The sequence below is a fragment of the Talpa europaea genome (assembly GCF_964194135.1).
Source record: "Talpa europaea genome assembly, chromosome: 1".
NCBI lineage: Eukaryota > Metazoa > Chordata > Mammalia > Eulipotyphla > Talpidae > Talpa > Talpa europaea.
The window spans coordinates 41,859,477-41,878,932 of record NC_140073.1 but is presented as its reverse complement, the minus strand read 5'-3'; the positions used below and the strand labels follow the sequence as shown (position 1 = coordinate 41,878,932).

The 19,456-nt window shown below is 50.7% G+C and overlaps 1 protein-coding gene across 2 annotated transcripts; it reads left to right on the top strand.

Moving 5' to 3' along the window:
* Positions 1 to 3,433: 3,433 nt before the first annotated feature.
* TRIM3 (tripartite motif containing 3) lies at positions 3,434 to 18,954 on the top strand (the record flags this gene model as incomplete). Of its 2 annotated transcripts, none has more annotated exons than XM_084243389.1 (11): positions 3,434 to 3,763; positions 9,508 to 9,739; positions 9,968 to 10,119; positions 10,335 to 10,515; positions 10,784 to 11,516; positions 11,637 to 11,740; positions 16,549 to 16,716; positions 16,901 to 17,069; positions 17,336 to 17,406; positions 18,537 to 18,677; positions 18,802 to 18,954. In XM_084243389.1, exons 1-11 carry the CDS (start codon positions 3,528 to 3,530, stop codon positions 18,952 to 18,954), a joined length of 2,340 nt encoding a protein of 779 aa, XP_084099515.1. In that variant the 5' UTR covers positions 3,434 to 3,527. The 2 variants fall into 2 exon arrangements, with proteins under 2 accessions (XP_084099515.1, XP_084099514.1); XM_084243388.1 differs by having other exon boundaries at positions 9,953 to 10,119.
* Positions 18,955 to 19,456: the final 502 nt, after the last annotated feature.

Here is a 19,456-nt window from a genome sequence, read left to right as displayed (position 1 = left end):
GGTGAAGTGCTTCTTCAGGAGCACTTCCTTGAGCTCCAGCCTCCAGCACCCCCTTCCCCAGCTGCAGATCTAGTTTAGGGGGCATCTGTGCTTCCTGTTCATAGCCCTCACTAGTTCATTGTAGTAATCTATTTATTAGATTGTGGAATCCATAAAGGCTGAGCTGCCACTATTTATCTTTGTATTCCCAGGCTTAGCAGAGGTGTTGAGTGAATGCTGAATGAGCCATAAGAGAGGGTGGAGTGAGGGGTGTGGGCATGGCAGTAGGCAGCCTGAAGAAAGAGGGTGAAATTCCCCTTTGAGCACAAGATCCCCCAGTGTGTGCTATGATTAACTCTCCACTTAAACCATCACCTAGAGGAACTTGGGGACAAAACTCTAGGACACAGTGGAAGGGAAAGGTGGGAATAGGAGCCCAGAAGAGGAAGCTGATCTTAAGAGATGCAGGCCCGGGTATGGCCTTACCAGCTGCATGTCCAGCAAGTCTGGGTGGGGAACTGAAGCAGGAAGGGGAAGGGTGGGAGGAGCTGTCAGTCCTTGGATGTAGGCCAAATCCCGCCTCTGTGTGACAGACTGGGAGAGCCCCTTGGGCTTGGAGTGAGGCGGAGCCTGACATCCAGCTGCCCCTGCTGGGCCCAGCAGACCACTCCTCTTCCTCCTGGCCCTCCCCTTCACCAGACAGAAGCTTCAGCTTGGCTCAGGCCTCCTATTTCTCCCGCCAACCCTCCATCTGTCCTGGCCTCCTGTCGTACTGTCCTGGTATTAAGTCATCCAATTCAGAACTCATCACATCTGGAGAGAGAATCTCAGAATTCCTGTGCTCACCTCAGAAGAGGATATACTCAGGTATATATGCGCCCACCCGCACACAAACATAAGAAACATGCAGCCCAGCCACACCCTAAACATGGACGTGGCTCTGGATTGCCCTCGCTGCACTTATTCATTCATTCATTCATTCACTCATTCATTCATACATTCTTTTTTTAGAGGCCTATGATGCATCTAGCTGGGCACAGGTAGTGGTGACCTGCTCCTGTTCTGAAGTAGTCCAGCTATCTTGCTGCCTCCCCTTATGGCTAAATTTCTGACATGAATGATCTACATCTGCTGCATTAATTTCTTCATTGCCATTCGTTCTAGTTGCTCTCAGTTGGCTCCCACCCTTAGCATTCCCCCACACCCGGGTATGGTGGACACTCCAGTCTTCATCGTATTTCATTACTCCTTTCTTGAACCACTTTCTTCCCTTGATTTCTTTGGGTCCACACTCTTGGTTTTCCTCCCAAACCTTTGGGTTCTCCTTCACTCTCTGCTCTCTGTCCTTAGGCTATCTCATCCCTTCTCATTGCTTTCAACGATATTAATGTGCCAGTGATTCCAAATGTATAGCCAGCCCAAACCTTTCTTTTGAGCTTCAGTGTTCTAGTCCTCACTTGACTTGTCCATGTGGTTGTCATGCAGGAACCTGAACAAGGCATGCCTAAGACAGAGTGCCCACGTGGCTTCTCAGCTTCACTGTCTGTGTGGGGCCCACCCTTTGCTAAATGAGAGACCTGAAGTCTTATTTAACCTTCCTTTTTCCCTCTCATATTTAATCCGTTATGATGTATTTTTGATTCAACCTCATAGCTATTTCTCAGTTCAGTCCACCTTTTTGCTTGTAGCTCTGCTAATACCCAACATCAGCTTTGCTGAAAGACTGGGGTAGTCTCCTAATTGGTCTCCCCACTTCTTCTCCATCTTCTTTTCAGTCCTCATAGCTGCTAGAGCAACTCCTTAATTTATTTTTATTTTTATAAATTACATAATTTCCAATTTAGGGTAAAATCCAAATTCTTAGCATTGAGGTCCTTGATGATCTCACTTCAACCTACCTGCCCAAACTTAACTCTTGCCTTTTGTTTACTCTGCTCTGATCATATGGTCTAACCATGGTTCTCAATGAGCCTTATGCCTGTGTTGCTCTTTCAGTCTAGAATGATTTCCTGTTCTCACTCTCTGCCACCCTACCCTCATCCCTACCACTTTCCTCAGAACTCTGCTTAAAAGCTACCTCCCCAAAGAGGCCCTGATCACCCTATCAGAAAAAAAAAAGTATGTTTTCTCATAGCATCCCTTTTTTCTTTATAATACTCTCCTCCCCCAATGTTTAATTGTGTATTTATTTATTTACTTTTATAATACCTTTTTTATTTACTTTTATATATTATCTGTCACCTCTCCACCACAAGGACAGTGACCATCTGTTATATATGTCACTCTATCCCCAGTGCCTGTGCAAAGTAGGCACTTAATAAATATTCGTTGAGTTACTGAATTAATCCAATAAATTTAGATTGATCTTTATGTCAGGCTCTGTGCTAAGTGCTAGGAATAAAAAATATAAAAGCATAATGCTGGCCCCTAAGAACTCTTTATACAGTGGAGGAAGCAGAGAAACAATAAGAACATTACAACACAGCGATTAAAAGCTAGGATGGAGGAGGTAGAGGATTCAGAGAGACACAGAGGTGGAGCACCTAACATGGACTTTAGGAAATCAGGGAAGGCCTTCTGGAAGAAGTAGCATTTATATGGAGATATGAAAAATAAGTGTGAGTCAGTTGGCACAAGGGGACCTGGAAGAGGATCTCAGGCAGAGGGAACAGAATGTGTAACTGTGCAGGAGCAAAAGAGAACTAGGAGTTTTGGGGGAACTGAAAGTAGAGCAGTGTGACATCTTAGAAGGGTGAGATAGGAGGTTATAGCAGGAGCCTGGGCACAGCTAAGCCTCTGTGACCAGTTTAAGGAGTTTGTACTTTGACCTCTGGACAATGGAGAAACTCTGGAGGAATTTAAACAGGGAGCTGGTGATTAGATGGAGTCTGTTTGAGAAGCCTCATTCTTGCTGTGAGGGGGAGGGATGAGAGGACCAAGACCAAGTCTCCACCAAGATGCCAGTTAGAAGGCTATTGCCGTATGGCAGGAGAAGTGGCTTCCTGTACGGGGGCAGTAGCTGTGTGGTTGGAGAAAAGGGGAAGATATTTTGAAGACAGAATCCACAAGACTGGATATTGATTGGATGCAGAAAAGAATGCAATCCTGGGCACTGTGCTGAGAGTGGGTTGGTGCATAGATAGAAGGGCTGCAGGGAGTCGGAGGAGACACTCCACCGGGAAGCTCTCTTGGAGGAGGATTTGGGGGAAGCAGAAGATATGAAGCATGGACCTGTCAGTGAAAGTGGGCCTCCGTGTACCACACACTCAACATGCTCCATTCAGATTCTCAAAACATCCATTTGAGGTAGGGATTATTATCCCATAATTGCAGATTAGGCTCAAAGAGGTTACATGACTTGCCCAAGTTCACGTAACTGTTAGTAGACAGAGCTTGGTTTGAAACCCAATCTAGCTCAAGCTCTGTGCTCCTAACAAGAGCTGTGTGGCTCAGGGGTCACTCAGCCCCCCTATTTCACACTGTTCCTTCCAGAATTATTGTTTGGTCTGCTCCTGGCAGGGAAGAAACGGACTGGCCCTCTGTGGGGAATGGAGTGGTGGGAAGCTGGTGGGGAGAGGGAGGACTGGCTCCCCTGTACTGACGTCTCTCTGCACACAGGCTGGTGTGAGTGGCAGGAGCCATCCGTGGGCACCATGGCGAAGAGGGAGGACAGCCCTGGCCCCGAGGTCCCACCGATGGACAAGCAGTTCCTGGTGTGCAGCATCTGCCTGGATCGGTATCGGTGCCCCAAGGTTCTGCCTTGCTTGCACACCTTCTGTGAGAGGTGAGGGGGTGTACCAGGGAGGGATGAGGACCTTACGGGGGTCCCCCTGAGAGGGGAACAGCATGTGTAAATCTGTAATAGGTGAGCGAAATGTGTATACACATTGTGGGGAGCAGATGGACCCCAGCCTTCAAGAGATGAGGTTCAGTACATGAACCTGTGAGAGGACCAGAAGTTCCTAACGCCAGGCCATGGTTCCTGCTCAGAACAGGGCCTTCTCTGCCCTCTCTGAAGCCCCAAAGCTGCCTTCAACACCACCAGAGCAAACAGTGATGAGACTCTCAGCCAGCTCTGGCACCAGAAGAATTTGTGCCCAGTGGGAGGATATTTGAAGCGAGGTCTGTCCTTCTCTGCCAGTCTCCATTGTCTTCCTAAGGCAGCGAGGGAAGGGCAGCCCCTCCCAGCCTCTAGGCTTCTATCCACTATTCATTCATTCAACAAATACTTATTTATCAAGCAACTTCTATGTGCCAGACCTGCCCCAGGCATTAGGTATGTAGTGATAAGCAAAACCAGATATGATCCTTGCTTTTAAAAAACTTTTAGTGTAGTGAAGGGGAAAGATAGTAATCAAATAATCGTGCAGCCAGACTACAGATAAGTGTAATAGTGTGCCTTAGTAAGTGCTGCAGATAAAGTGTTGAACCATAAGTGCTTAGATAGGATCTGATCTGTTATGGTTTGGAGAATCAGGGAAGGCTTCCCTGAGGTGTGAATGGAAATGAATAGTTATTAAGTAAATGTAGGGAGTGTTCTGAGCCTGCTAGGGAGGGCATGGGTAAAGGCCATGTGGCCTGAGGGAATAGTAAAAGAGGGCCTGGTGGGAGCTGGTGAGGCCGGAGCCCAGCAAGTGTGAAAGTATGAAAGTATCGTGACAGGAAGCCAGAGAGGTAGGTGGAACCCGGAACCCAGCCCCCACCCCCGCCCCGGCTCGTGGACCAGCCGAGGAATTTTGCTTCTACTCTTGAGAGCCATGTGCAGCCTGTGAGGACATCTGTGTTTTATAGTATTCTCTCTCTGGCCCTCTTCCCTCTTTGCTCTGTCTCGAGTGGCCTGGTCCTTGGGTCTTCTCATCAGTGCCTCCACCCTGGCCTTCCCTTGGAAGTGTTCAGCCTCGCTGAGACGTGGCTCTGCTATGGGACGCTGCTCCCCATTCACAGTCCAAGTCTACTGCTGTCTCCCCTCATCCACTGGACATGGGCTTGGCCTTCCTGCCTATCCCAGGTTCTCCCAACAGCCTAGGTGATGTCACTACCCACTTATGCCACTTAGTTCTTGACTGTTCCTCCCGGGATGTCCGGCACACCACCTCCGTCGTCCTCCGTCCCAGCCATGCCCTAGACCTTGCCGGCACCCAGAATAATACCACCTCTGTGGTCTTAGACTCTGGTATTCCACACCTGGCTCCCTTGGCCCACTCCCACGACACCAGCTTTGATTGGCTATCAGTATCCAGCCCCCGCCGTGCCTCCCGCTTCTCTCGGCCACCAGCTCCATCCGGCCTCTATTCCCTTCCTACGCATCCTGGACCCAGTGGCTGACCACCTCCTTAAAAGTCGGTGTGTCTTTCTTTGCCCGTCTCCACAGTCCTTTCTAAACCCACGTGGCAGAAGCTCAGTCAGGTAGCAGAGCTGTAGCTGGGTATCTCTGCACCTTCCCTAGTGTCTGGATCACTGAGCACTTCTGGAGAAAGTGAGTGCCTGAGATAATATAATACCAGTAGCCTAATGATGGCTAATTTTTTGCCAGGGACTGGCTAAGTAATTCATATGTATTAATTTACTTAATCCTCACAGTAGATACTTTATTATCCCCATTTTTGAGAGGAAGATATTAAGAAATATTTCTAAGGCTCCATAGCAGGTAAATAGCTGAGGTCTGAATCCAGGTTTGACTGCAGAGCTTTCTCTGCAAACCACTATTCACTTATCCCTTGGTTCCTGCTCTCAGAACTTAAGCTGTAGTGAGCAGTGACCTACAGTAAGGGGGCAAATAATCAGAAGAATGGCAGCTTGTGCTGTTTTGCAATAAACCGGGAATCAGTGGTGGTGCTTGAGCTAGAGGGCTGTTCTGCATAAAATCAGGGAAGGCTCCTCTGAGGAGGTGACATTTGACTTGAGACATGAGGATGAGGAGACAGACATGTGTAGATTGTTCCAGGCAACAAGAAAAACTCATGCAGAGGCTTTAAGGAATAAGTGAGACATGTTTAGGGAGAGGGAGAAGCTAGTGTCAGTGAGTGAGGAAGAAAGTGGGATGAAGGTCTGAAAGAGGAAAGACAGTTCATGGAGGAACTCCATGGTTTCAGGAAAGTGTTTGGCTTCTGTTCCAAACTATCAGAGGATTCTTTTTAGTGGGGAAACAATGTGTCAGATTTTTTAAAGCTCACTCTGGCTGTTGGTGGGGAATGGATTACAAAGGAGCAGGAGTGGAAACAGGAAACCAGCTAGGAAGAAATTATAAACCAGGTGTGCTCCACAAATGGGAAGGAGGTCTTGGTGAGTTGGGAGGCATTTTTCGGAATCAGTGAAGTGGGGAGAGCACAGGGGAACAGAGTGGGAAAGGCTGAAACACAGATTTCAGAGTTGCTACTTTAGGGGGGGCGGGTTATGGGTGGTGGTGAGCATGACAGCGGACAGCTGAGGTGAATTGAAGGAAACAGTCAGAAAGGGTGAAGCAACCATTAGGTCAGCAATACCAAGGAAGGGTGGTGTGGACAGAAGGCGAGAGCTGCCAAGGAACGGAAGAATAATTGAGAAATATTCCAGTTGGGAGCGGGAGGACTCAACCCCACCTTCTGACCCTAAGGAATGTGGAGTATGAGACAAAAAAACACTCTCTACTTGAGAGGACTAGGGAGAAAACTGGGTCACAGTGAAATGAGTTAATATTTGTGAAGCACTTAGAGACATGCCGGTACATAGTGTTTATTAAATAAAGAAAAACTAATTAATTTGACTAAGAGATGTAGAGAACCTTAAAAGAACAGGTTGAGGATTTAGAGTTTGCCCAGATCTTCCCTGCACCAACTCGTGGTCTCCAAACACACAGCCATTAGTCTGTTTCTGGTCAGCTTCCTTTCCTGCCCCCTTCAGTGACTAATCCCAGCCCTCCCCATCTGCCTGATCTCAGCTCCTTACTGATCTTGCCTGAGGGGAGTTTACGGATCCTCTTTCCTGTGTGCAAGTACATCCACCTCTTTGTCCCTGCGCTGCATTCAGAGGGTGAGGTCCAGCCTCCTCTTCAAGCCATCTGAGCTGCTCCCACATCCTCAAGACCTTTTCTCATCCCTCCTAGTCCCTTCACCTCTCTTCTACTGACCTCTCAATTTATAAACACACTCAGGGCTCCATTACAGAGAACAGCTTTCTTTTGTCTCTTTACTGCCCACCACCCCCTCAATCCCCTTCTCATTAGAACTTGCACACATTCACTGGAACCTTCCAACAGTCAAGCTCTCCTGCCTCCATAGCTCCACTCTGTTTTCCTTCCAAACTTCTCTGTGTATGTCAGATTCCATTTTCCAGCCCTTACCTCCCCGACTCCTAGCTGCTTTCAACACTGATAGCTACTCAATTCCCTCTTCTGGAATTGTGCTGCTCACTTAGCTGCCCCACCACTGTACCTCCTCCCACTTCTCTGCCCATTCCTCTTTGTTTTCTTCTTTCTTTTTTTTTTTTTTTTTTAAGATTTATTTATTATGCATACAAGAACTGGGGTAGAGGCCAGAGGTGCGGGGGTGAGAGGATTCACCAGAGACAGAGTGGGGAGCAGAACAGGCAGATTGATTGAAATACACTGCTGAGGGGAGCAGCGGGCAACACAGGAGAGGTCTGCTGCGCCATGGGGGTAACTCCCTGGTGGGGGATCGAACTTGTGCTGCAGTGACTGCAGACAGCTTCATAGGTTGTGTCTTAACCCCTTGCACCACCAGGGAGGCCCCCTCTTTGTTTTCCTCAGTATTTCTGGGTGTACGGCCCTGCTCTTTCCACTCTCCGCTCCTTCTTGAATGCTGGCATCCTCTCCCATGACTACAAGGCCATCTGAGTGTTCATGACATTCCTATCTCTGTCTCCAACCTGCCTTCTCCCCAGCTGCCCTGTCACCCTGGCTGTCCCATTGTCACAGTGATCTCAACCAGGCCAGGCCTGGACACCGCACTAAGCTGCTCCTTTTTTCTCTGTTTTTCACCTTTGTGAATATCACTACCATCCTCTCAGTCATCTGAGCTGGGCATCTGGGAGTCAACCAAGACTTATCTCTCACTCCTCGTATCTAATCAGACAACACCTCTGCCAGCTGTTTACTTCTTAAATACTTTTCAAGTTTGCTGTACTTTAGTCTGTGTCACTGCTGCCTAAATCCAGGTCTTCCTCACTTCTGGTTCAGAGGATTGCAAGAGTATCTTGGTGGAGCACATGCTTTGCCTTGGACTTGAATCCAGGCTCCAGTGCTCTTTGATCCAGAGCTTGGATCAAAGTGCTCCAGCGCTCACTAGCTTTCCTCTCTTGGCCCACTTACTCACTCTCAGTCTGTTAATACGAACCTGAAGTGCAAAGCCCCTGGCACACAGTGCTCACTAAATAGTGACTGGCTGATGGCGGTGGTGATGGCACTGCTCTCTTCCTCCAGGCCCGCCTGGCTCCTGATGCATCTTGTCTGTGCCCGACTCTGCAGCTACAGCCCCTGTCTGCTTCTCGTCACCCTCCACAGACAGGCAGTGGAAAGGAGCTGGATCAGATATAAGCCCAGCAGCCCCTTGCTCCTGTAGCCCCTATTGCTGTTGGGTTAAGCTCCTTGGGATGCCTCTGCCTCTCTCTCCAGACTTCCTACTCACACTACACTGTTTCTTGGCACCTTCTGAGTCTGCAAAATCCTTTCTCCTCTCTGTACATCTTTCTTTGGTTAGTTTACAAAGATTTATGCATGAAGAGTTAGCGTCTATCATCTCCAAGGCCTTTCCTGACTACCCACTCCACCCCCCCTGAGCCAGAAGCCCCTTCTGTGCTTGCCCTTACCCAGGACCTACAGTGTTCCTCATACAGATGGTGAACAGCACTAATAGCCCACAGTGCAGAGCGCCCCTGTGAGGCAGGCGGTGAGCTCTCCCCGTTTACTCCTCCAACACCCTGTGAAGTCTGTGCTGTCTCCATCCTATGAAGGAAGGATCCTTGGCTCATAAAGTTAAATAACTTGTTGGCTCATAAAGTTAAATAACTATGATAACTGATTGACTTGAGAATAGAACCTAAGCAGCTCCAGGACCCATGTCTTTAATCTTTACATGATTTATTTCTATATTCTCTATTTCTGTGACTTATTTTCTCTGTAGGTAACAGTATTTATGAAAGTGGACACTGTGTTTTATGTTGGTGTCCCCGGAGCCTGGCATACATTTGGCAAGAATTGGCAACCAGTAAACGTTTAATGAGTAAATGAAGGGGGAGAGCTAGTGGTACATTCTCTGTGAGAGGGTTTGTAAACCCTGTGAAAGGTGATCCTGTGTTTGCACACACCGTAAGGAATGCGGATGTGCCAGCTCCTCCGAGCGCACCAGGGATGTGTTTCTATTCAGCTGCACCTGCTGGCAGGACAAGATGTGTGTGCCAGCTTGAGAGGCTTCAAAATGAAGTACAATGGCATGCCAGTGAGGAGAGGCTTGGGACCCATGGGAGTTGTGAGGAGGGGTGCCTTGAGGCCACCCTGCCCCTGCCTTCCTTTGACTCTCCCTCCTCCCCGGCCAGATGCCTCCAGAACTACATCCCCGCCCAGAGCCTGACACTGTCCTGTCCAGTGTGTCGACAGACGTCCATCCTCCCCGAGCAGGGCGTCTCGGCACTGCAGAACAACTTCTTCATCAGCAGCCTCATGGAGGCGATGCAGCAGGCGCCTGATGGGGCTCACGACCCCGAGGACCCCCACCCCCTCAGTGCAGTGGCTGGCCGCCCCCTCTCCTGCCCCAACCATGAAGGCAAGGTGGGCCCAAGCAGGCCCAGTGAGGCCAGGACTTGGGGAGGAGGAGGAGGAGGAGGCGAGGTTGGGGGCGGGGCCGAGTGACTGTGGGTGAGAGGGTGTTACTCTGGATAAGTGCGCAGGTAAGGGGTGCACCTAGAAGGTGAAAGGGCGAGGAGGGAAGATGGGGAGGGGAGAGGACAAGAAGTTTGGTGTCTAGTCGTTGCCTGACTGGAGTCCTTATGCCGCCAGACGATGGAGTTTTACTGTGAGGCCTGTGAGACAGCCATGTGTGGCGAGTGCCGCGCAGGGGAGCACCGGGAGCACGGCACTGTGCTGCTGCGGGATGTGGTGGAGCAGCACAAGGCGGCCCTGCAACGCCAGCTTGAGGCGGTGCGCGGCCGGTAGGCACCAGGGAACCTGGGTGGTGTGTCAACAGGGGTGGGGGAGGATCCCCGGGAAGAAAATCTGGGAAGGGGCAAAGATAAAATTCTTAGGTAGGGCAGGAGGTGTCGGCTAGGGGATCTCTTGGAGGGCAGCTGTAGTGTCTCCAGGGAGAAGGAATGGTTTGGTGGGGGTACCCTCAAGCAACCCTGGTATGAGATGTTTCCCTTCCCAGACTGCCACAGCTGTCAGCAGCTATTGCCTTAGTGGGGGGCATCAGCCAGCAGCTGCAGGAGCGCAAGGCAGAGGCCCTGGCCCAAATCAGCGCGGCCTTCGAGGACCTGGAGCAAGCGCTGCAGCAGCGCAAGCAGGCTTTGGTCAGCGACCTGGAGGCCATTTGTGGAGCCAAGCAGAAGGTGTGTCTGTTCACCCTTTCCCACCATCCTCCGTCCAACATAGCCTTAGTGCCTCCATATTGTCCGAGCTTTCCACCTAAGCACCCCTTTCTTGGATGATCTGTACTGTCTGCCTCCTGACTAGGTCCCACAGTCGCTTTGGGCATCTGCCCCAGCTCCACACAGGCACTCCTGTTTCTTTGACATCACAGCATGACAAGTTCCTCAAGAGTCTCAGAGACCCGTCAGCGCAGGTCTGTTAACACGGCCGCCCTCTTGCCCTCCCTAGGTGTTGCAGACCCAGTTAGACACCCTGCGCCAGGGTCAGGAACACATCGGCAGCAGCTGCAGCTTCGCGGAGCAGGCACTGCGCCTTGGCTCTGCCCCCGAGGTGTTGCTCGTGCGCAAGCACATGCGGGAGCGGCTGTCGGCGTTGGCAGCGCAGGCCTTCCCAGAGCGGCCACACGAGAATGCGCAGCTGGAACTGGTCCTTGAGGTCGACGGGCTGCGGCGATCTGTGCTCAATCTGGGCGCGCTGCTCACGACGAGCGCCACGGCACACGAGACGGTGGCCACGGGCGAGGGCCTGCGCCAGGCACTGGTGGGCCAGCCCGCCTCGCTCACTGTCACTACCAAAGACAAAGATGGGCGACTCGTGCGCACCGGCAGCGCGGAGCTGCGCGCGGAGATCACTGCCCCAGACGGCGCGCGCCTGCCGGTGCCAGTGGTGGACCACAAGAATGGCACGTACGAGCTGGTGTACACGGCCCGCGCGGAAGGCGAGCTGCTCCTCTCAGTGCTGCTCTACGGACAACCGGTGCGCGGCAGCCCCTTTCGAGTGCGCGCTCTGCGTCCCGGAGACCTGCCGCCTTCCCCGGATGATGTCAAGCGCCGAGTCAAGTCCCCCGGGGGCCCGGGCAGCCACGTGCGCCAGAAGGCCGTGCGCAGGCCCAGCTCCATGTACAGCACAGGCGGCAAGAGGAAGGACAACCCCATTGAGGACGAGCTCGTGTTCCGTGTTGGTACAGTTGGCCAAGGGGGGCGCCTGCCGGGGGCGGGCTCAGACAGTGGGCAGGGAGGGGAGGGAAGCCCCAAGTGACCTGAGTAAATGCTTCTGTTTCCCTCCCATCGCTTCCCCACAGGCAGTCGTGGAAGGGAGAAAGGCGAATTCACCAATTTACAGGGTGTGTCGGCAGCTAGCAGCGGCCGCATAGTGGTAGCCGACAGCAACAACCAATGTATCCAGGTAAGTGCTTTTGTGTTCTCCCCCGGCGCAAAAGAAGGGTTCTCCAGCTACAGCCTCCTAAAAAAAGACCAGAACATACAGGTCATCTCCTGAAAGATGAAACCCTACAGATAGTTGCATTCCTTAAAGAGCAGTGAGTCATCAGGCCGGCCCTCACCCACCTGCTTTGCCACCCACAGTGGCCACAGCAGTAAGCAGCACCTTCACAGATAGGCACTGGCTTTACTGTGTTTGCAGCCTCTGCTTCCTAGGCTGTCACTTGGGCCAGACCAGCTCCTGCACCCCCAAAGGTCTGGCTCATTCTTCTTTCCCCTCTGCCTCCATTTGAACCTCTGACTGGTTTACTTTCTCCCATTTTCTCCACCGCTTGGTGAGGATGCAGGGTCTGCCCTTCCTTCTAGCCTCCAACATACCTGCTTGGTTCCAGATTGTGTCTTGTCTATTCTGGTTGCTGCAAACATCCAGTTAACTAGGTAGTCAAATGGGGTCATTTGTGAAAAGGGGTGCCTTTTGGTGGCTACTCTATGGTACAGCCTCAGGACTGGTCCTGCTCCTGCCCTCATAGTACATCACATACCTGAGTAAAGTATCTGCTGCTCGAATGGATGTGGCCTCTGCTGCACTTCAGCTCCTTAAGGCCAGAATCTGCAGTTTTCTTTCTATCCCTTGCAGTGAGCCAGACCTTGGAGTAGACCCGAGGGTGATAGACACAGCGAGCTGTTAAAAGTTCAGGCTTTGAAACCAGATACCTTGATTTGAATCCTAGCTCTACCACGTACTGATAAGTCATGTGACCTCTCTGAGCTTCAGTTAACTCCTGTACAGTTAAGAAGAAAACACCATGTAGGGTTGGTGGGAGCATTCAGTGACCATGTGCTTTTCCTAGCGAATCCCCTGTTGCTGGCTGTGGTTTAAAATATCATTGTCCAGGTGGAGGCTATAAACAAAAAGCTAGGAGGTGGGAAGAGCTGGGGGTGGGGGTGGGGGGAGCAGGTTGCTTAGGGAGCTGGGAGGATCCCAGAAGGGCTGCAGGGAGATGAGTATTAGGAGGGGAATGACTGAGTCACATAGTACAGGGTTTTGGAGAGGACATTGTGGAATTTTGGTTTTATCCTATATAGGATTATTTAACTATAATGTGCTTCAGTTCTTGCAAATGTTTTATTAGGTAACCTGACCTCCCCCCAAAGGTCTTTGCTTCCCAACACCTGTACATTTAAACTTTTTCCTGGCCCTGCCTGTCACCTATTCAGCTCACCAAAGGTCTGTCATCCCATTGTCACCTCCTCCCTGGCCTCTGCTTTCCACCTAGATACTGAAGGTGCCAGGAATTTTTCCATGATCATGCTTTTTTGTCTTGTTCAACTTACCTTTGTTCCAACCTTATTCCTGAGAACAGAGGGATGGAGAGGCTTGGGTCAGCATGGGAGGCATCTGGCTATAATCTGGACAGTGAGGAGAGGGAGGGTTGGGACTCAGCCTTCACCCTCTTTTCCTCCCCACTCATGTCAGGAATGTTTCCTGACATGAAAGTTGAGATTTGGGAAACTTTCCCTGGTGTGCACACATGTAGGCACTCATGTGCCACTTTGTCTCCCTGATGAGGGGCTGTGCGTTGTTCCAGGAAGGGGAATTGGGGTGTGGTCTGCTCCTTCCAAACACCTGCTTCTCCTATAGTAGTCTTCCTCCTTGCTCATCCTCCCACCTGTACCCCAACTTCCAACCTACTAGCAGCTTGGCTCTCTTGATTCCAAAGCTGAGTTTCTGCTTCTCTTGCTCTGCGTGTGTGTTGGGCTCAGATCTGGTGTGTGCTGTGCTCCCAGATGTACTCTGATATCCCCTGTCCCTACCAGTTCATGAGGATTAGGGTTCTTGTGAACTTTTCCTCCTTTGGACCCATTTATGGTAGAAGCTGAGGCAAATCCCCTCATTGTGCTGAATCAGCATTAGCCAATAGAAAAGAAAAAAATATTTTATTATTTTCAGTGAAGAATTTGATTTATATATATATTTTAACCTTGTCTTAGTCCAGAAGTTGTATCAGCTCTGTGAAAACACCTCATTTCCTTCAAGCATAATTTTAATCACATTTTCCTCTGAACTCCCTTAGCTTATGCTTTGGTAACATTTATACTTCACTGAAATTACTGCCTTGTTCTTGTTTTTGTCTGGTTTTTAAATTTTGTGTTAGTCTCTCTCCCACAGTAGACTCAGATCCTGAAGTTCCTGTGGTATAGATGAGAGATGTTAGGGATCAAACTAGGATACCAGCATATTGTAGAGTTGTTCAGGAAGCAAATATGGCAGGTTTTGAGCAGCTGTTAGATGTCAGGGGAAAGGGAGGGGTTGGGAATGGTGGACTTGGTGCCCTGGTTAAGTGGTGTTGCCATTTGGGAGTGCGCCTAGATGTAAGTTTTTGACTTCAATTTTGCAATATTGACTTTGAGATAGCCATGTGGGTATGGCATCCAAGAAGAGATTTATGTTTTGGTGTGACTTTGAGCTAAGGGATTTGTTTAGCATCTGCTGTGTGCCAGTGCTGCAAATGCAGCAGCAAATCAAACACAGTTCCTGCCCCACCTGGGGCTGACATCTTTAGGTGGGTATAAAAATATCTAAGGGTTATTTAGCTACAAGAGGAATAGTTATAAAAAGCCATAAAGCATGTATCATGGGACCTAACTTTTTGGGTGTGTATTGATTTAGGGGATGGAATTGGTCATTAAAGATTTCACTGAAGAAATGACTGGGAATTCTGAGAATCAAAGGATGAATAGGAATTGGTCACATGAAAGGGGCAGGGTAGGATGGGATGGAGGAACCAGATACCCCCCTCAGGTCTCCCTAGACCTGCTGAAGCCTCATTAATGTTGAGCTGGAAATGGAGTTGCTCAGACTGGAGGAGGCAGGCTCACTGGTACTTTTTTATCCCTGTCACATCAGATCTTCAGCCCATGTTGAAGAGTTCTCATGCTGACTTCCCACAGGGCTATGCTGGTCAGCTTGGTGAGGGCTTAGTGGGACTCCACATCAGGAGCAAGTGATATCTCTTGATGGTACCAATGGAAAAAGCCCTGCAGGTCTAAGAGATGAGGCAGGGACAGGGGACCCAGTCCACCAAGAAGCGGGTCTGGGTCAAAGAGCCATGCCAAGAACAGAACTTGAGTTCTCCGAGGCTGTTTCTAGCTCTGATTCATCTCATGTTCTGAGAGCCTGTAGCAAAGCAGATTGACGTGACTTATACAGAGTGATGTTCTTCCTGGGAAGGAGAAGCAAAAGGCTGAGCTTCATCTAGAAGGAGCATTAAAAGAGGTGCTTTTAGGTTGGGGACACCTGAATATGTTGGGTGACAAAGGTGAAGGAAGTAGGAGAGGAAGAGAAGTTGAAGAGTTCCTTGTGACCGGAGGAAGATGACCTTGGCAGCCCCAAGGTCTGGATGGACTCATCCTTGTCCATTTCCGCCCATACCTCTACTCCTTTCTTGCTTGCCACCAAGTCTTGTGGAGTCTGCCTCCCATATGGATCCTGGACCCCATCTGCTCCCCTCCAACCCAGACTCTGGGCCAAGCCACCAGCATGTCTCGCCTGACTACTGCAGCTGTCCGTCTTCACGCCCCCCTGCAGAATGCTCTCTCTTAAAAGCCCCTGTGTGTCTTTTCTACCACCACGCAGCAATTCCATAATTCTCAGTGGACACCAGGTGTCCTAACACTGCCGTTCTGATACTATCTGAAGATAACCAGATCCCACAGCTGAAGGCCCCGGCCCCACAAGACTGTCCCCACTTCAGATACCAATTGCAACTCAATATTTTACCTGCTTCTGATCAACCAGCTATAAATTGGAAGGTCCTGCCACCCCCTCTTTGGGTCTCATTCATCCCAATTGGGCCTACGAGACTATTTCACAGAATTTGGGGGAACATTTAGTTAGATTTTCTATAAAGGATATAAGGGATACAGGTGAAGAAGAACATAGAGTAAGGCCCAGAAGACGCTCCTGGCACACAAGCTTCAGTTTCTGGATGTGTCACCCTCTGACACCAGCTCGGAAGCTTATCAAGTTTTGTTGTTCCAGAGCTTCTATAGAGCTTAATCTTCCCAGGAGTTGGGTGAAGAGGAAAGTTCAGCCCTCTAATTACTTGGTCTTCCTGGTGACCAGTCTTCCCCAAGTCTATTTAGGGACCCCACTCTAAGTCACTTGAGTTGCACAAACTCAGGTGTGCGCAAAAGGGGTTCTAAATGAATGACAAAAGAGACTTCTATCAGTCAGGAAATTGCAAGGGTCGAGGAGCTCCATGCCAGGAACTGGGGACAAACACTAAATACATTTCTCATACCATAAAGATAAACCTCACCCTTTTACTTTCCTGTCCAGAAGTTTTCAGTGACTCCCAGGATAAACTGCTCTTTCTGTTGTTCACTGGAGTGTTCCCTGCGGTCCCAGCACACGGGGCAGTCCTTGGGCTGTGCCCTTACTAGACTCTGTGCCTTTTACATCCTTTACTGGCAAATTGAGGCTCGTCTTTTGGCCTCCCCATTAGTCTCTACAGCTCAGCTATCCCTTCTCCTGGGGACTTTCCTGGCTACTTCCCCTAACCCTTTCATTTTCTTATGTCCCTTTCACCCCTCTGCTGCATGCCTGCCAAGGTCTGCAGCCATGTCTGATGTTTGACACCAAACATGTTGTCAGTGCTTGATGAATGACTGAATGAAGGGGGGCCTCCTCCCTCAGGTTCCTGCTCCTTTCCTTCGGGACCCACAGTCTCTCCCCTCCTCTCTGCTCCCTCCCATACCCCTATGCTCCAGGTTTTCTCCAATGAAGGCCAGTTCAAATTCCGCTTTGGGGTCCGAGGGCGCTCACCGGGGCAGCTGCAGCGCCCCACTGGTGTGGCAGTGGACACAAATGGAGACATTATTGTGGCCGACTATGACAATCGTTGGGTCAGCATCTTCTCCCCAGAGGGCAAGTTCAAGGTGAGAGACCTACTGGCATTGCACTCTGCATGCCTGGTGGATAGCTGAGGTGACTAATCTGGTGTCTCCTAATGCGCAGGGCCTGGACTAGTCCTTCCCCAACCCAAGTTCTGCTTTGCCGCCTTGCTGGGACTACTCTCCCTAGCAGGCAAGTGAAGGCCTCCTTTGTGTCCCCTTCTTCCAGACCAAGATTGGAGCTGGCCGCCTCATGGGCCCCAAGGGAGTGGCCGTAGACCGGAATGGACACATCATTGTGGTCGACAACAAGTCTTGCTGTGTCTTCACCTTCCAACCCAACGGCAAACTTGTTGGCCGTTTTGGGGGCCGTGGGGCCACTGACCGCCATTTTGCAGGTATTGGGTCATGATTCAGAGATTGTTTTGATACCTAGTCCCAGGGTGCCCTAACACCCCAGTTCTAAAGACCTCCTCCTCTCATATCTTGGCCCTAGAGGTGCCCCTCCCTTTTCTATCTTTGTACCATCATCCCAGAGACCACTTATCTCATCCCCCAGGCCCTGCCCTCTCTTACACCATACCTCTATAATTTTAAATATTCTTCCTCACCCTGCTATTCAGTATCCCAACTTACTGCCCTAGAGACCATTCTGTATTTTCAGGGCCCCATTTTGTGGCTGTGAACAACAAGAATGAGATTGTGGTGACGGATTTCCATAACCATTCAGTGAAGGTCAGTGTCCTCTCTCACCTTTCCTCTTGCTTGAGATCATTCATTTGAACAATAAACATTTCCGACATGGCTACTTGGTTCCCGGCACTATACTGGATGCTGGGGATACAGTGGCAAGTAAAGCAAATATGTTCCCTATCTTCTGGATTGTGGTCTGGTAGGGAGGAGAAAAAGGTAACCAGGAACTTACAAGAAGATGTGGTAGGTTCTGGGATAGGGAAGCATAGGGAGCTGCAAGGGCATAGCAGAAACCTATGGTTGAGACTAAGAGTGGCCTGAAGCCTGAGTGGGATATAGCTAGAAGGTGAGAAGAAAGAGAGGATTTGAGACAGAGGGCACAAGAGGAGCTCAGAATTGCAGGTGGGAACCCTTGGCATGTATTCAAGGAACTACAAGAAGTTCAGGCTGGGTTTGGAAGGGGGAGTGGTGCAAGTGAGGATGCGGCTGTGTGAGCCCCGGGAAGGGGCTTTGAGGAGTCCCTGAAAGGTTGCAGGCTGGGGATGACGTAACTCTGTGTGTGAAGTGAAAGATCACTCTGGCTGGGGTGAGACCAGAGGCAGGACGATCAGAATTCTATGTTCAGCCAGATGAGAAATGATGAGGACCGTCACAGCTGTCCCTTGAACAACATGGAGGTTGGGGGCAGTGGCCTCCCCAAGTTAAAAATTCACATTTAATTCATAGTAAACCCTCCACACCTCTAGTTAGATGAACCCATGAATATGGAACCTGCAGAAAGAAAGAAATTTATGTATATGTGGACCCAGGTGGTTCAAACACGTGTGGATCAAGAGTGAGTGTATACACACAGTGTACAGATTTGAGATCGGACCAGAAGACTGTGGGGGTTCATCAGCTGTCAAGCAGAGCAGAAGATCAAGTCAAGAATGACTCATGACCAAATGCGTCTTGCCAGTCACTGGAGAAGAGGGGCTGCTAGACCCGCTAGGTACAGGGCACATCAGCTGAGGCAGGCAGTGGGGATGCGTGCATGTGGAGCGCAGTCAAAAGGACTAGACTGTCACTGCAAATTTGGGGGTCCTCAGCCCTGGGGCTTCACCCCTTCCTTCTCCAAGACCCTGCCCTGTGCCCGAAGCTGGGTCCCCAGCCCCCAGTCCTTTCCCTGTCAGGTGTACAGTGCCGACGGGGAGTTCCTCTTCAAGTTCGGCTCTCACGGCGAGGGCAACGGGCAGTTCAACGCCCCCACCGGGGTAGCTGTGGACTCCAACGGGAACATCATTGTAGCTGACTGGGGCAACAGCCGCATCCAGGTGAGTGGGGCCCAGGGGTGGCATGCAGGGGAGGTTTCCTCCCGTGCTCCGGTACACACCTCATGCCGGAAAGCCTCTCATCTGTGCGATCTCACCTCTTCCTCCATTCTCCTCTCATCCCCAGGTATTTGACAGCTCTGGCTCCTTCCTGTCCTACATCAACACGTCTGCAGAGCCACTGTATGGCCCCCAGGGCCTGGCACTGACCTCGGATGGCCACGTGGTGGTGGCCGATGCTGGAAACCACTGCTTTAAGGCCTATCGCTACCTCCAGTAGCTGCACAGGGGCCCTGCCCAGCTCATGGAGGGATGGACACAGGGGTGATTGGACAAGAGGGTCTGGCCGGGAGGTGGGCCAGACCTGGCAGCACTGAATGTGGGCAGTGGGCATGGGTGTGCCCGCTGCCCTCCCTCTCCCCGTCTCCCAACCCCCACGGTTGCACTTTATTTATTCGGTTCTTGCTTTGGTGACTGGGTGGGCCTGGACTGTGGTCCCAAGGATGTGTGCAGAGCTTCACCCTACCCCACCCCCACAACCTCCCCTGTCTCCTCAGTCTGCTCCCCACCCCCCAGCCTGGGGCCACAACAGCCTCTTACTCCAGGACAGAAGTCCCTCTGGTTGTCTCCCTACACCCCGTACACACTGACAGAGACAGCAATACCCCATCCCCCCATATTAAATAAATGTGTTCGCCAAGATGGTTTGGTTGGTTTCTGTGGGCGGGACAAGGAGGGGATGGGATGCTGCAGACCTGCACAGCAGTAGACGATGAGGCCAC